The following is a 16,693-nucleotide window of genomic DNA, read 5'->3' as shown; positions in this document are numbered from 1 at the left end:
TATTTTTGTTTTTAGTTTTAGTATTGTGTTAGTTTTTTCCAATATATGTAGCACTTTGTCACATGCATGTTAAAAAAGGTCACTAAGTAATAGGGATGGCCTACTAGCAATACCCGGTATCTTTAAGGTATCTTGGAGGCTGCCGATACCAGCCACCAATACAGTACTTTAAGGTAATTTTTGTTGTTGGTGTAATTACGTTAAATCAAATTTTATATATCAAAAGTACGAGAGATTTCGGTACTTCGTATAGTGAGTACTCAAAGAGTAAGTACTCATAGTGATATCGATCAGGAAAAAACGTAAAAATAAATACAAACAAAAATTTTGAAAGCTCATGTATAAAAATAACTAACAAAGACAAAAACAGACATTTCTGCTGTAATAGTTTTATGACATATAAACACAAAATGTAGTTGTTGTTTTTTAAGCCCTCTTCCTTTTATTTCGTTAACATTTTTTTTTCCCAAATCCAATTGTTTGATCACAAAATAAATTAAACTTGTTATTCAAGCTACTACTTTTTGTAAGTTTATAATGGTTATAAAAATCATGCCTGGGGAAAACCCAGCCTAAGACTTCCCCTTGAGTCTTGTCAATTCCCACATTTTAATTAGACACCAACTCTGTACGCGGTTGCAGAAAGGGGCCTTTATAGCGGCTGCTTCTTTTTTGTGCTCATGTTTCATTCGTTGAAGGCGTGCCCAGGATGCCATCGGCACTATAAGGTTTCATCTAAAACAGAGTTCATTGTCTTGATACTGAAAACTGAAACAAAACAGTAATTGTCTCCCACTCAGTATCTTTTTTTTTTTATGTGAAAGAGCCTCACTACATCAGCAGGTGGGCCAGACTGAATTTTCAGAGTGCACCTCTGCCAGGAAGTACAGTAAGTCCGTGATGGTTCTCCTCACCACTAAAACCATGCAAAGGACGGCAGTCTTTGTCACCTTCGGGGGACTGGTGACCTCCTTGATCACCACCTTCCTCCCACTGTGGAAGACAATGAATTCGGACTTGAACGAAGTGGAGAACTGGTACTCGGGACTATGGCACATGTGCCTCTACACGGAGGAGGTCGGGGTGCAGTGCAAAGCCTACGACTCCTTGCTGGGACTTCCCGCGGACTTGCGGATCTCCAGGGTGCTCATGTTGGTGTCGATATGCACCGGCGTTTTGGCTCTGCTGGCCGCCATGCGGGGACTGGACGGGGTGCGCGTGTCGTCGGACAGGTGTGCAAAGAGGAGAAGCTTCCTGATCCTGGGCGGGGTGCTGTCCTGGGTGGCGGGGGTCACCACGCTGGCGCCTGTGTCCATCGTGGCGTACACCACCGTGGTGGAGTTTTGGGATGGAGGTTTTCCCGACGTGATGCCGCGCTGGGAGTACGGAGAAGCCATGTTCTCCGGATGGTTTGGAGGTTTGGCTTTGCTCGCTGGGGGGACTTTGTTCTTCGTGGCTGTGTGCATGGCCGACTATGAGCTGAGGACAACAAACGGTCCGCATGGAACCCACAGGACACCGCAGTACCGCAGGACTGAGGTTTTGTAACACATATTGTATATGGAACGAAAACCGATTTGAATTGTAAAATCGGGTTGGACTTATCGATTGAATTAGTACCATCCATCCATGTATTAAGATATGTACTGAATCATCTTTTATGAGAGATGCACACCAGGTATAAATCTGTATCAATTAGAGATTTTTTTTTTTTTAAAATAGGAAATTAGTTTGAATAGTTTGGGCTTTGGAGAGAGTTTATATGTTGTTACATATTAAAAAATGTGACAAAATCTACAGCCGTAACAAACTGAATCAGTGATTTATTTATTTTTTAATTGGAAAGATGCACACCAGGCGATTAAAATTTGTAATCATAATTAATCATATGACTTAATTTAGTTAACTCACGACCAATCACTAATTTTATATTTGTTCTCAATGTACATCCATCCATCCATCCATTTTTTGAGCCGCTTGTTCCTCACAAGGGTCGCAGGGGGTGTTGGAGCCTATCTCAGCTGGCTATGGGCAGTAGGCGGGGTACAACCTGGACTGGTTGCCAGCCAATCATAGGGCACTCAAAGACGAACAACCATCCACACTCACACGCACACCTAGGGACAATTCGGAGCGCCCAATTAACCTGCCATGCATGTCTTTGGAATGTGGGAGGAGACCGGAGTACCCGGAGAAGACCCACGCGGGCACGGGGAGAACATGCAAACTCCACCCAGGAAGGTCCGAGCCTGGACTCGAACCGGAGACCTTGTTAACATAAAAGTGGGAAAAAATATTCAACTAATAGAAATATCGCTGCATTTCACCTGCCCCACTCCGGTAGAACTCCTGGCACCCCGGGCGGGCTCCGGTGGCCGGTGGGCTGTCCAGTAGCCCTGCTGCGCTGGCCCTGTCCGCCTATCGTGGTGCCAGATGGGTGGGGTGGGGGGCGGGTTGGGGGGGGGGTTAGCTGGGGGGCGGGCGTGCCACCTACACCCGCCGGGTTGGGTGAGGCCCCGCTGGTCGCTCCTCTTACTCACTTCACTAGTTTTGCACTATACACTTTGTAAATATACACATAGGGCACACAACACATTTCTTGGTGGGGTGGGGAAGGGTGGAAACACCGTCTTCACCCTTCAACTCCCCTCCAATTTTAATGCACTTCATGTCCAAGGGGAGGGGTGAGTTGGGGCGGGGAGCCATCAGAGGGGATGGACTGCAGTGCCTGGCAGCGCTGTGGTCCCCCCCATCTGTGTCCCTGCCCCACCACTTTGTCCCTCCATTTCCTTTTTTAATGCACCACACATATACATATTCATTTTTTGGGGGGGATGCGGGTGTGTCGGAGTAGGGGAAATTTTTTCGCTTTGCTGGACCGCGGTTGACGGCTTCTTTCTTTGGTGGTGGTCCTTATGCATGCCAGATCCATCGCACCAGCATCTACTGAAACTCAACAGAAGTACCCTCTCCCTCCCACAGCCCCTTGAATCAGTGGGTGCTGGTGTCTGTGGATCTCACTTTGCTTTTTCTATCCTTCCCTCCTTCCTCTCTTTAGTTTTTCCTCTGGTCACTTGAGATCTCAATTTATTGGAAGTTTGAGGCTTCTGGGGTTGGCATAAGACTCTGGTTTTGTAACCACGCAGGAGGGGTTTGGTTGGTGCTGGATTTCACTTTGATGGATTGGATGTACTGGCTTCTATGGATCTCACTCTGCCTCATCGATCCTTCCCTCCTTCCTCTCTTTAGTTTTTCCTCTGGTCTCTTGAGATCTCGCTAATTTGTTGGAATTTAGAGGCTTCCGGGGTTGGCGTAAGACTTTGATTTTGTAACCATGGGGAAGGCAGGAAGTGTTTGGTCGGTGCTGGATTTCACTTTGATTTATCTTTCTTTTCTCTTTATTTTTTCTGACCTTTTCTCTGGTCTCCTGACCATTTGAACCTCACGACTCTGGCAAGATTCTGAAGTACCTGGTTAAGGCGAAGGGTAATGGGATATTTATAAGGTTTTAGGTGAATTCATGAGTATAAATTTATACGTATTTGCACGCACGCGCACGCACGCAAACGCACGCACACGCACGCACACAAAAAAAAAAAAAAAAAAAAAGAGCAATGATGATAAGACGTTGAATCGGTAAGACTACCGAATGAACAATTCTGAGCTCTTTTAAAAAATAAAAAAAATAAATAAAAAAAAAAATAAAAAAATAAATAAAAAAGAAATATCGCTGCATTTTTTTTTGTCACTTATACAATAATTTCATAATTATTCATAAAATTTAGGTAAAATTCAAAAGATGTAGTGTAGGCCTACTATAAAAAAAAAAACAAGTGTGATATTGATTTGTGTTGAGGTCATTTTTCTGCCACTAGATGGCATAATTGCATTTGTAAGACATTGACAGATCAGTGCATTTTTCTTTTCATATTAAGAGCGATCTAATCTTTAGCATGAACTTGTCAAATTCTGCACATTTTTTAAATTTACCCCAGTCTCCACAAACATATGCATGGTTAGAGCTGTCAAACGATTATTTTTTTTTAAATCAGATTAATCACATCTTAGAATTTTGATTAATCACAATTAATCGCTTATTAAAAAGACTTTTTTATCAACATTTTTTTGCCCACCAAATTTAAAGAGCACACGTTATTTAACAGTTTTAACATTTAATGTAATGAGGACGTCTTCAACATGTTTTGACTGCAAATGCTCATCCTCCTATTTTTCTAATCACTTAATTGCTTGCAGAATTTTTTTGTGTGTGTTGATTGGGGCAGACAAAAGTTTCACTTCTTTCTGTCCCCTTTCATTTCTTTTATTTTAAAGAGTGAAATAAAATTGATTTGATTTGAATTTAAGATGGAAAAAAATTACCCCAAGAGTTTGACATGAACAAATATTCTGAATGTCATACACAAACGTTTATTAAATCCTTTACTGAGCATGTAGTTATGTTTATTGCTCAAACACAACCTGTGTGACCTTTAACGGAACCATCCGCTGTCAAGCTAAAGGATCATCTGTTCAAACTTGCTAGTGTGAATAATCTGCGTTAGTTTTGACAGCACTAATTATTATTAAATTTATTACTATTAAATTTGGAATTTATATATATATATATATATATATATATATATATATATATATATATATATATATATATATATATATATATATATATATATATATATGACGCATTTTTGCTGGGGTGGCAGTCAATGTGAGATATATAAACAAACATGATTAGTGCTGAATGATTTGTTAAACATCCAACAAGTCATCATATGTAAATGCTGAGATCAACTTGGAATATGGTAAGGAGCACTAAGTATGTTGCATTCCACAGCTGCACAGATGCGGTATTGAATTTCTTGTCAGTGAGGGTGCATGGAAGGTCCTTGGCTCATCCATGTACCGGGAGGGTCGTTAATGCACACTACTTGATTGTGATGATTGGAATTCACAAAATGTCACCCAGCGCCTTGCTGACATCGACCGAATGGATATCAATCTGCCTTCCTTGTTCCTTTTATGCGGAACAACTCCCAGGATGGCTCCAACCTGCTGGCAGCTGACACTGCATGTACTTTACATATTTTCTTCACTCAAACCAATCTTGATGTCTACTTTGCATGCGGCACCATAATTCAATCAAAGCGGCTGAACTGTTGTCTTGCTGCATCTTGATCATGCTCAAAGGAATCTGAAAGGGGTTGTCAGTGACCTTGTCAAATTATTAGAGACATAATTATGCAGTTTTGGTTTATTTTACAGTCAAGGTGGTCTACACTGAATACTAATGACATGGAGTTAAAACAATCATATAAACTACGAAGCTAAAACTGTCATGGTTTGGGTAGGGTTTTGGTTTGTTTGTTATATTTTGCTTTTGTCAGGGTTCTAGTTTTGAGTGGGTTTTGTTTGAGTTTATCATCATGTTCCTCTAAGTTTCTGTTGTGATCTGCTTTCCTTGTGTGTCTCCCATTGTCTCGTCAAGGATTGTCCTGCCCACCTGTGTTTGCCTGACTTCCTCGTGTGTCAACCTATCAGAATCCTCTACCACTTGTGTCTTGCCCAGCTCTGTCTCGTTGTGTCAATTAATGTGTGTGTATTTAGTCTGTTGTCTCCCCTCTGTCTGTGTCGGTTCATTGTCATTTTCCTCTTGTCATACTGCAGGTTTTGTTCCATGCCTTGTCTCGTTTACCCTTTTGGATTTTGTTGTTTTGTTGTTTCTTAGTTTGTCGCTCATTTTTGTCTCCTCGTTTTTGATTGTTAAACATTTTTTTTGACGGCATTCTTTACCTCCTTGCCCTGCTTCCCTGCATTTGGGTCCACCACCACACCCCTGACGTGACAAAAACAGTGTTGAAAATAACTCAAATTCCAATCTACTTGACTTGTTTTGACCCAAAACATCTTTGTTAATCACGCTCCATGTTATTTTTCACTGATATTGTAATTCCATGGACAGATTTTGCTTATATCTCATTTTAGGACTTAAAGCAAATTCTCTGCAGTGCATGAATATGCCACTGCCCAGACAGGATCCAGCCTGGTCAGCCCTACAGGTGGTTACCCAGCCACCAACAAAACTCTTTTGAAGCCACTGACCAGGTGACAAAAGGAATTTATGCGTCTGCCGAAGGAGTGTATTTCAAGCAGTCTTCTCGGAGCCCGAACAAATGGCTCCAATGGTTTGGAATACACAAATGACCGATCAAAGGAATGTTCATGACTTCTTATCAATCACAAAAGGATACTCTGGCGCCTCGCCCTTCCTGGAACGTCTAGATGGAGCAACAACACCTCCAAGTGGCGAAACTTGGAACTATCCTTAGTGACAATTCACATAAGTAACCGCATTTTACACATTTATACCATGATAATTCTTGACAGACAACTGAACTACGAATGATTCATGTTATATCTTTGTGTGTATGAACATCCTATTTCATGTGTCCTCCATAAAGAATGCAAGATAATCAATATCTCTCAGCTCAGTCAGATTAGACAAGTAGAAGTTACCTCACAAGTTAGTTTATGATGCATTAGTTATAGTGTGTGTTAAACGGGTTGTGTGGGAAAACTGATTTGCCAGACTGACCAAATTTAATGCCAAATTATTAATCTTTTTAATAATTTTCCTCTTAAAGTCTGCGCGAGCGAACAGAAGGGTGTGCCATCACCTGCTGAAGCCCCACCCAGAGACTTTAAAAAGGACGAGCAGACCCCCGCTCGCTCTCTTGCCCTCTTCCTGCTCTCACAAGCCTCAACAAAAAAACTCCCTGGCACGACCCGCAAGTGTCCCAGGCTGCTCGAACTCTTTGTTCTAACTGGCCAACCACGTGGCTTTTTCTTTCCTGGCCGTAACGGTTGACGAGAGCGGATCCTCGCTCCACGCCACGCCAAAGCAAGTGCAAACTGCAACGCTGACAAAAGACTCTTTTGTTTTTTTGTTTTTTCACCATCGGTGCTTGCCCGCCCGACTCCGCGGCCCCCGGCGTAACTTGCAACGTAGCGCCGGGCTCCAGGTTTTGCACCTAAGCCGCGCACCTCACGTGCTATTCGCTGGCGCTCCGCCGCAGTGCCAACGCACCTCCAACGGCTGGCCTTCCCCGTACGCAGGCGCGTACTGACCGAGCTGCAACACCTGAACTCGGACAGCTGCCCAGCAGAACCAACCTCGCCGGATCGCCGACCAATCAAGGCATGAGCCGCGCAACTACGCCAGGCCTGCGAGCGGCTTTCCCGGGCTCACCTGTGGAATAAACTTTTTTTTATTTTATTTTCTTGCCTTTTTGGAACGAACATTGACTATTTTTCCCCCTTTTGAAGACCTTTCTGCTCGTTCGACGCAAACGATACTCGTAAGTCTGCATTTGATTCCCAAATTCGTACCACTGCGTGCAACTTACGTTTGAAACATCTCACAAATCTGGCAGGTCAAATTTTCTCTTTTCACTGTTTCTTTATTCATTCGCATTCCTTCCTTATTTTCATTCGCTTTATTTTATTTATTTTCTTCTGACGGTAGAATAGTTAGATAGGCAGTATTTTGATTCTGTAGTATAGCAATCGTGAATAAATGCATGTTTTATGAACTATATTCCGCCTAAGTCATCTGTGTTTCCGAGTGGATTATTATTCTTTTGTTAGTACAACGAACCACTGAATATCGAGTGTGGCGACTTTAGATTATCAATGACTGATGAAAGAAGGATTTTGGTCGTTGTTTGCTCCTGTTAACCCAAAGCAAAAACAACGTGGTGCCCCAGAGGTTATCGAGGTAAATACAATTTACCTCTGTAACGTCCAGATTATTAATTCGTCCAAAAGACGACCCAATTATCGCTACACGGAGAAGAATAATAATAAGAATAACTAGAGCTGCGAGCAGCTATAAAGGGCCCTCGCAACCCGGGCCACGTTGGGGTATTTGCACGTCGGGGTCCTGGCATGTTGGGGTACTGTCAAATAGGAAACCATCTAAATTGTAAACGTTTTTGCCATGCTTTGTGTTTTTAAAGTTTCATGGAAAGGCCAAAAACGATGCACAATTAACAAAATAAAATCAAAATGGATTGGCACATGGCTATATAGAATACTTTTTGAATATATTCGGCATGCCTGCCAAAATTCACACATCTAGCTGAATCATATAATCGGAAAGACTTCATAAAAATGTCTAGAGGGCGCTATTGAGCCATTTATTACAAATTGCACAACAAATCTCTAAATAAAATATTCATGTTCCAGACAGGTCTGGTGTGTGTGCAAAGTTTTGTGAGTTTTCACCCATATTTAGACTCTCAAAAAAGCATTTTTCTTCACAAACAATGCATGGCTACAGCAAAGGAGTGTGACAAAATAAAAAAATTCAATAACTTTTCATCTTAAATATCTTAAGATGAAACACGCCAAAGAATGAAGACGATCTGATAAGTTCTGTTGAAAATATGACCCCTATAAAAGGCCCCAAAAAATGGCTACAAATACCAAAGTAAATCAAAATGGCAGACTTCCTTTTTGATTCAGCATATGGCTTTAGAAACCTTTTTGTAAGTCTTAGGCTGATAGGTATCCCAATTTTTACAAATCTAGCTGAATCATAAAACACAAAACATTTGCAAAAGCTTCATAAAAATGTCTAGAGGGTGCTATTGAACCATTTATTGCAAATTGAATAAGAAATCTCTAAAATATTCATGCTGATGACAAGCCTGATGTGTGTGTAAAGTTTCATGAGTTTTTGCACATGTTTAGACCAAAAAAAAAAAGCAGCATTTTACTTGGCAAACAATGCATCGCCATGACAACGGCGTGCGACAAAATAAATAACTTTCGATAACTTTGCATCTTAAACATCTTAAGATGAAGCACACCAAGTTTAAAGACAGTCGGATAAATTTTGTAGGAGGAGTTCGTTAAAATATGACCCCTAAAAAAGGCCACAAAAAATCCCAAACGTCCCAACGTAAATCAAAATGGTGGACTTCCTGATTGGTTTAGCATATGGCTCCAAGAGACTTTTTTGTACATCCTGAGCTCTTATGTTTGCCTGCAAATTATCATAGCTTTCGGTGAAACGTACAACCGGGAATGCTTTGTCTGTTTAATCAAAACGCAAAATATGGTGTGCAATTCCAATGCATTGCTATGGCAACAGCGTGTGACAAAATAAAAAACGTTCGATTACTTTGCATCTTAAACATCTTAAGATGAAACATACCAAGTTTGAAGACAGTCGGATAAATTTTGTAGGAGGGGTTCGTTAAAATATGACCCCTGAAAAAGGCCACAAAAAATGGCAACAAATCCCATCATAAATCAAAATGGCGGACTTCCTGTTTGGTTTAGCACATGGTTCCAAGAGACTTTTTTTGTACATCGTGGGCTCTTATGTATGCCTGCAAATTATCATAGCGCTAGGTGAAACGTACAACCGGGAATGCTTCGTTAAAGAGGAGTTTTTTAGCTCAAAATGTGATGCCCGGCCCCTGGGGGACTTCCTGTTGCGTTTAGCACATGGCACCAAGAGACATTTTTGTACATCCTGGGCTGTTACATATGTCTACAATTTTTCGTCGCTCTAGCTGCTTCGTACAACTGGGAATGCTTCATTAAGAAGGATTTTTTTCCAGCGGTCGCTGCTCGGGCCCTAATAATAATTTTTACAAAAACAATAGGGACCTCGCAGCGGTCGCTGCTCGGGCCCTAATAAGAATTCCTTGAAAAACAATAGGGCCTCGCAGCGGCACCGCCGCCGCCGCTGCTCGGGCCCTAATAAGAATTCCTTCAGGAACAATAGGGACCTCGCAGCGGTCGCTGCTCGGGCCCTAATAATAATAAGAAGAAGAATTCCTACAAAAACAATAGGGCCTCGCAGCGGCACCGCCGCCGGTGCCGCCGCTGCTCGGGCCCTAATAAGAATGAGCAGGGTGACTCCAGTTGGTGTGCTCGGTGGTAAATTTCGCTTTAAAAAACACCCCAACGGGACTTTAGATAAAACAAAAGTAATTTGCGTTTAATTAATTGCTGAATTGCACCCAATTGTTATGATGCTCTTACGTTTTGAGCAATACACGCATGTATGCAATTGCGTACATGCATTTAATCAATGTTTGCAAATGACATTCAGATAATAAAATGCATTAATGTCAAAATATTACGGTATTTTGTATTTATTTTATATTACGCAAATACACGAGTAATTTAGCTGATTAATCGTGATTAATCAAAATTTAAAAGTGTGATTAATCAGATTAAAAATTTTAATCGTTTGACAGCACTAATTTTAATAACAAAATTATAATGCATTTTCATTATTTTTTATTTGACGTCAATTTAATTAACCAACTATTTGATTAAATTAAAATGTTTTTTATTTAACCCTATAAAGCCCATGAAATATATGAGAGAAGATTCTGATTCTTTGTAAATAGAATATTTATCTGGCCTTTTAAACAAACAAGCCATTTTTATTAATCAACTTCCACATATAACTTTTAATTTGTGTCATATTTGATACATCCAGTCACAATTCTTTAATTTCGTACATTTATAACTGTCAAAAATATAATAATAAACAGACATATCAAACATACGAGTATTTCCCAAAATCAGAAAGAACATTCCCCACGATTAATAAGTAGAGGTGCAAGGTCGCTGGAAAAGCCATCAACTGGGTGATACTGCCCTCTAATGGATTATCCGTGCAATGCATATGTCAGGTCATATACGTCAGGCCGGTCAGGGTTTTAATGGGGAAAAAAATATTATACTCATGAAATAGAGGGCTCAAAATGTCTTGTATAATATGATACGTTATTTACAGCAACTTAATTGAAGAGTAAGTTAAAAAAAAAAAAATAATCCTCTCTGGCCCGATTTTGTACCCCAAATTTGATTTGCATGAAACCACTGCACCTGAAGAAAACCAACCAATCAGAGACAGAAGGCGTCAACCATTTCCAGTTTGCTGAAATGATGGCGGAAAATCCACCTCTGGATTTTGTTTTTATTAGATTCCGAGATCACACGTCTCACCAAGTGTTATAATAAACAACCTCCCTTTGCAAACACACAGGCATCACATTGAGAAGATTAACAAGCAAATCGAGGCTGAGAGGGTCTGCGCTGAAAAAAAGCCAGCATAGAGAGAGAGAGAGAGAGAGAGAGAGAGAGAGAGAGAGAGAGAGAGAGAGAGAGAGAGAGAGAGAGAGAGAGAGAGAGAGAGAGAGAGAGAGAGAGAGAGAGAGAGAGAGAGAGAGAGTGTGTGTGTGTGGCGGAGCGAGGTGCGAATTCATGCTGTGTTAGCATCCCCTCAGCAACTCCATCAATACTGCATACAGCTAAGAAACTGGCAAAGGTCCTTTGTGCTGCATTTGCAGGCTCTGCCAGCAAAAGCCAACAACTCCCACGACCGGTCGGCTCAGTCTGCTGGAAGCGCTCACTCACTCACTCACTCACTCACTCACTCACTCACTCACTCACTCACTCACTCACTCACTCCAGTGCTGCATCAAGAGGGAGCAAAGAGGGACACACTGGCCGCGAATACTCCAGTGGGGAAGAAGCAGTCCCACAGATGAAGTGGATTGTTGGGGACTGGTGCAAATATGTTGGTGTGCTCTGCACTGCAGCGCTCCACGCACCTGCTCCGTGAACACAGCTCTCTTTGGTAAGCTCTGCTTGACGTCTTTTTTGATCTTCAAGTTATTTGACAGTAGGATGCGAAATGGACGAATCAAGTATGCATGGGAGAGTGGCTTGTTGACAGAGTAATGGCGCACTAGTAACTTTACAATGCCGGGTAAGGTTTTTTTTGTTTTGTTTTTTAAAATTTGATAGCTGCTAAAAAACAAACAAACAAACAAACAAAAAACATGTGCGTGTGGCAGTAGTAAAATAGTTGTATGGGGGCAGAATGGAAGCTTAAAATGTCACATTTTACTGTTCCAGTATACGTCACAGAGAGTTTAAAAGTTCCACTCTAAAAGCTTTCTATCCACCAAAATGTATATGGGGTTTTTTCTCCACCCTCCAGGGGCGCTCTTGTCAGTGGACATTTATTAGGTTTTGCGCTGGATTTTTCCACAAGCTTACATTTAATTTTCCAAGCAAGCGTCAGCGATACAGATGCCACGTCTGCTCTACAGGTGCTGTGGTATTGATGGCTACCGTGACAAATGGTGAAAAAAAAAACGTCATCGTAAAGTTGTTTTTTCCCAAGAGGAAAACGTTTGACAGTAATTTGAGGCATTTGTTTATGTATTAATTCATTATGTATTAATTCTATGGACTGTTTATCTATTTAATTCCCAATTTGCCAAGTGACAGACAAATTAATATACACTATTTAGACTAGATGAAGAGTCACCAAACGTTTTGAGCTACTTCTTGGGTGCCAATTTTAAGGGCTACTAGCTTGATATAAAGTTCTGAAATAACAGATTTGCTCAAGACTATTTGGGGGTAAATCATCTCATCGTCAATGTGCCGGCTAGCTTGCCTCTACAAATGCTAATTATGACATTTGAACTATATTAATGTTTAAAATTGATGTCATTACCAAATTTGCACCAATACAAGTGTGATTTTAAAAAACAGTAAGTAGACCCTTTCAGTGTGATGTCACATGGAGGCCAGGGCGTCAATTTGTTTGTTAGCAGCTAGCAAGCTAAGATAGCTTTAAAACTTCGATATACAGCAAGACAAGTATATCCGGACACAAACGATTTAATGAATGACAATTATGAAAGTAGTGATCGACGTACTGTTTCAAGCAAAAACATACCTTAAGCTTCCGCTTCCACTTTGCCTTCCAACATTTTTGTAGCTAGTGGCTCCAAACGGCTGGTTTCAATGAGTCGCAGTAATGTAGTGTCCTACTCGGGATGTTTTTCGTGACACTTGACATAGTTCCCACCTTTTAACAAAAACGCTCGCCGAAAATCAAGCTCTGTACATTCAATTGTTATGGGATGTTTGCCCTCCGTGAGGCGCAGCGGAAGCTAAGCAGTGATGTCAGCTGGAAGGGTCTATAAGTGACAAGTCTTTTCTTTTGTTTGTTTGTTTAAAAAAAAAAACATTACACACATCTCACTGGTTGACTAATTTTAGAACATGCCTTCGTGTTACTCATGTTGGGTGCTAAGTGCTAACTGTTACCCACGAGCACCATCTTGGTGACAATTATCTAGAAGGAAAAGAAAAAACAAAAGGAAAACACATGTTGAAGTATTCTGAACACTCATAAAACTTTCTTTGTCTCAAAATAAACACTAATCATTTTTACTTCTATGCACAAGCCCAACACACAACTGTGTATAAGAATATTAATTAGCATTGACGCTAGTGCTATCATAGCATGAGAGGCATCCTGCCTGGTGCGCCAATGTTTCTCAGCTCTTATTTGAAGGTAAAATGGTTAACCTGTCGTGTTAAACCTTTTGGTAAACAAAACGGATGACCTCTGACAGCATGGCGAGAGGGCAGTTTTGCTCAACAGGCGAGTAAGGCAATCGGGGGATGATTCCAGCGGCTTATCTTGCATGCAAAGTGAGGGAAACGGGCGTGGACAACTATTTAGTAGGTGGCTAGATTGCAAGGAGATTTCTAACAAGAGCAGAGTCACTAAAGGAGTCAGAGGACCAAAAAAATTATACTAGCAAGTGTATTTGAACTGTTTTGGATGAGTCATTTTAGCTTCTTTTTTTTTCTTTTTTTTTTTCCTGTTTCAACTAGATTTGTTGTTCAAACAGTGTTTTGACATCATGAGACCATGACGGAAGCTACTACATATTAGTTTGAGCCTGAAATTTTGCTTGGAAGTTCATTACACCCAACTTTTTTTTGTAGTATACAACAAAATCAGTAGTGTTAATTCAACACCTACAAGTAAAAATTAACACGTCAAAAGTGTCTATATTGGTCCACTCTAATTTACACTGAGATGGAGTTAAAACAACTAATGGTAGTTGTATTAAAACAATACTTCTATAGTGTTGTACTTTTAACGCTCAAAACACATTGATTTCATTAGAATTATCACTAAACAAAACTCATGGGGCCAAACTCCTGTTCAAAGCTTGTTTTTCCTGCGAGGAGGAGGAAAATGGCGCTGACATGTTTCTCTCACACTGGAGAAGTGCAGGTGCAAGTGAAGGTGGAGCTTAATTAATTACATCGCTACAGAGCTAATCTTACACTAGGTGATCAATTCTGTAAAATTACACCTACTGTAATCCGGACTATATTTAACTCTGAAAATGAACTCCTGAAAATTCAACCTAAAATTTTAACACTTATTTTTGCTGTGAACACGATGTAGAATACAAACGTCGTCCTGTTCGAAGAGGTATGGGCGTTCCGCTTAGATTCGCGGCATTCATCATTCCTGCTTTTCTTGGTCTCAGTCAGGTTATGGATCGGGTGAGCAAGCTGCTAATTCTCCCCCGACATTCCTCTAAGCGGTCTTACATTTGTAGGGAAATGAGTGAAGGTGACAGCTTCTTTGCAGACTGGATTATTAGCATTGCTTGGGGACGGGCCCAACCAACAGCCAGCCGCTGCCATTTGCGTCATATGTTGTGACGAACAAATCTGCTTAACCTACTTTACTTTGGAACAAAATATCTCTGGCTTGTTGGAACGCCCGGATGGTTTGTTGTTCATTAGAAGTGGCAACAAGTGCAGGAGAAATGGTCATTTGGTGCGAGGAGTCTTTACAGCGGCAAAATCAAAAGTAAGAATCAGATTGGGGATTTCCAGTTGTTCATTTGCCACTGAGAGGTTTCTGGTTTCACAACTTTTTAAAAATTCCAAAGAATAAAAGTCAAAGGAGTTCATAAAAAAACATAAAACAAAACATGTCAAATTGATCTGTCCATCTACTACATCCAGGGCTGCACAATTTCGGAAAAAACCTAATTGCAGTTTTCAGACTAATATTGCGATTGCGGTTCGAGTTGCGATTTTTGTATTTTACACATTAAATGAATGAAAACACTACAATTGTGAGTCAGTTTAGTTTCAGACAAGTAATTTGATCAATATTTTAACAATGCAATACTATAATGTCACTATTTGACTAAAAGATCGAGGAGGAAACGTCCTCTTCCAGTGAATATGCTATGCTTTGACCTACATTATGCTTCTAAACCAAATAATTTGCCAATAAAAACAAAACATTGAGGCTTAGGCTATGGTGAGCTTATATTATAGTTACATATCCAGAATAATACCACAGAATGGAAAATAACATCCCAATTATTATTATTTTTTTGTAGCATCATTAAATTCAAACAAGACAAAGAGAACCATTAATAACTGAATGTAAACAATCTTCAAGTATGAAGTGTCAACATTTAACAGGTAAACATTGCACACTATTATGCACTTATATCAAGTAAACAAACCTTTAAAGCTCAATATGGTTGACCCCATTCTAAATGCCCATATCTCGGAAACTACTTGTTGGATCTTAATGAAACTAAATAATGTTTATGTTGAAGGTCATAAGTTTTATTGGTTAAATTTACGAAGAAAATAAAATTTGTGAAGAAGGCACGCTGCACTGTCTTCGGTGACTGAGTCCGAGGATACAATAGAACACGCAAAATGCCTTTTCTTTTGAAGTGAACAGCATTTCTTAACCTGAAAAGATAGAAATGCCAAACGTTACACACAAAAACTTGAAACGTTTCTACACAAGCTGTTAAAATTTGAGGTCATTCCAATGAAAATTGTCAAAATTATTGGCCTATGAAACGAGGTCAAAACATTTTGGAACACCCTGTATAAACAGTGCGAAACTTTGAGGTCTGTCCATTGTGTGCATGAGGTTTTTGAAGCCGTCCCCTGACACAGAATTTAGGGGAATCATTTCCTTGACAATATAACGCGTTATAGCCCTTGTAATTTCTTTGTGCCTATGCAAACTTTTTTCATAAGGCGTGACTAACGTGAATGCTGCTGTTAGTGATGTTTGCTAAGCACGGCCGCTACTTGTTGCCTCCCCTTCGTCAGTCTTTTTTTTTTTTTTTACCTGCTTGACAGGCTTCATACTGAAGTTGGTGGTGTTTTTTAAGTGTTGATATAAGTTGGTCGTGTTGCCTCTTGATCTGGCTACTAGCTGAATAGCACATTTTGTATCTGGCGCTTTTCTTTTGGTCTACATCATTTTTGTCAAATCAGAAAATACGTCCAAATAACAGACATACCACCCTTCTTTGGCACAAGTCGCTCTCTCTCCCCTCCTTTGTAGTGGCAGAAGTCCCTTCTTCCATTAAATCCACTTCGGTGCACGGCAGTCACAGCAAGCCTCGAGGTGCACTCGTTACGGTTGCGCTGTACAGAATGAAGGCACCGGAGCACAGACTTATGCCAACAACGCTCATTGGCCAGCGACATTTAGACTCGCGCATCAGCAATTGTGGTTGGCTAATACAGCTATTACTCAAACACCAAAGGGGGGAAAAAGAAAAAATATCTAAAACCGCACTGTTTTGCGATTAGGTTATTGCACTTGGTCAAACCTCGATGTCTGTTAGATTTAGATTTATCGTGCAGCCCTAGTGGGTTGGTAGCTGTTTTTTTTTTTTGGGGGCGATGATGGACCTTGAGCTTAAGGGAAGAACCGAAAGCTCACCCAAAAGTGACTTAACTGTACTTAACTCGTTTTCAT

The 16,693-nt window shown here is 40.5% G+C and overlaps 2 protein-coding genes across 3 annotated transcripts in view; both read left to right on the top strand.

Moving 5' to 3' along the window:
- The first annotated feature begins 885 nt into the window (after window positions 1-885).
- On the top strand, window positions 886-1,797 carry cldn26 (claudin 26). The gene has a single exon (XM_077522549.1). It carries the CDS (start codon window positions 901-903, stop codon window positions 1,546-1,548), a length of 648 nt encoding a protein of 215 aa, XP_077378675.1. The 5' UTR covers window positions 886-900; the 3' UTR covers window positions 1,549-1,797.
- A 9,518-nt stretch (window positions 1,798-11,315) lies between these two features.
- The window catches only part of aifm3 (AIF family member 3), a 31,647-nt gene continuing 26,269 nt past the window's right edge, over window positions 11,316-16,693 (top strand). For both annotated transcript variants that reach the window (XM_077520906.1, XM_077520907.1), the window contains exon 1: window positions 11,316-11,686. In XM_077520906.1, the coding sequence (XP_077377032.1) occupies window positions 11,625-11,686 (62 nt within the window). In that variant the 5' untranslated portion in view covers window positions 11,316-11,624. The remainder of the gene's footprint in view (window positions 11,687-16,693) is intronic.

The sequence above is a fragment of the Festucalex cinctus genome, chromosome 5 (genome assembly GCF_051991245.1).
Source record: "Festucalex cinctus isolate MCC-2025b chromosome 5, RoL_Fcin_1.0, whole genome shotgun sequence".
Classification (NCBI taxonomy): Eukaryota; Metazoa; Chordata; class Actinopteri; order Syngnathiformes; family Syngnathidae; genus Festucalex; species Festucalex cinctus.
This window is presented reverse-complemented; position numbering and strand designations above follow the sequence as displayed.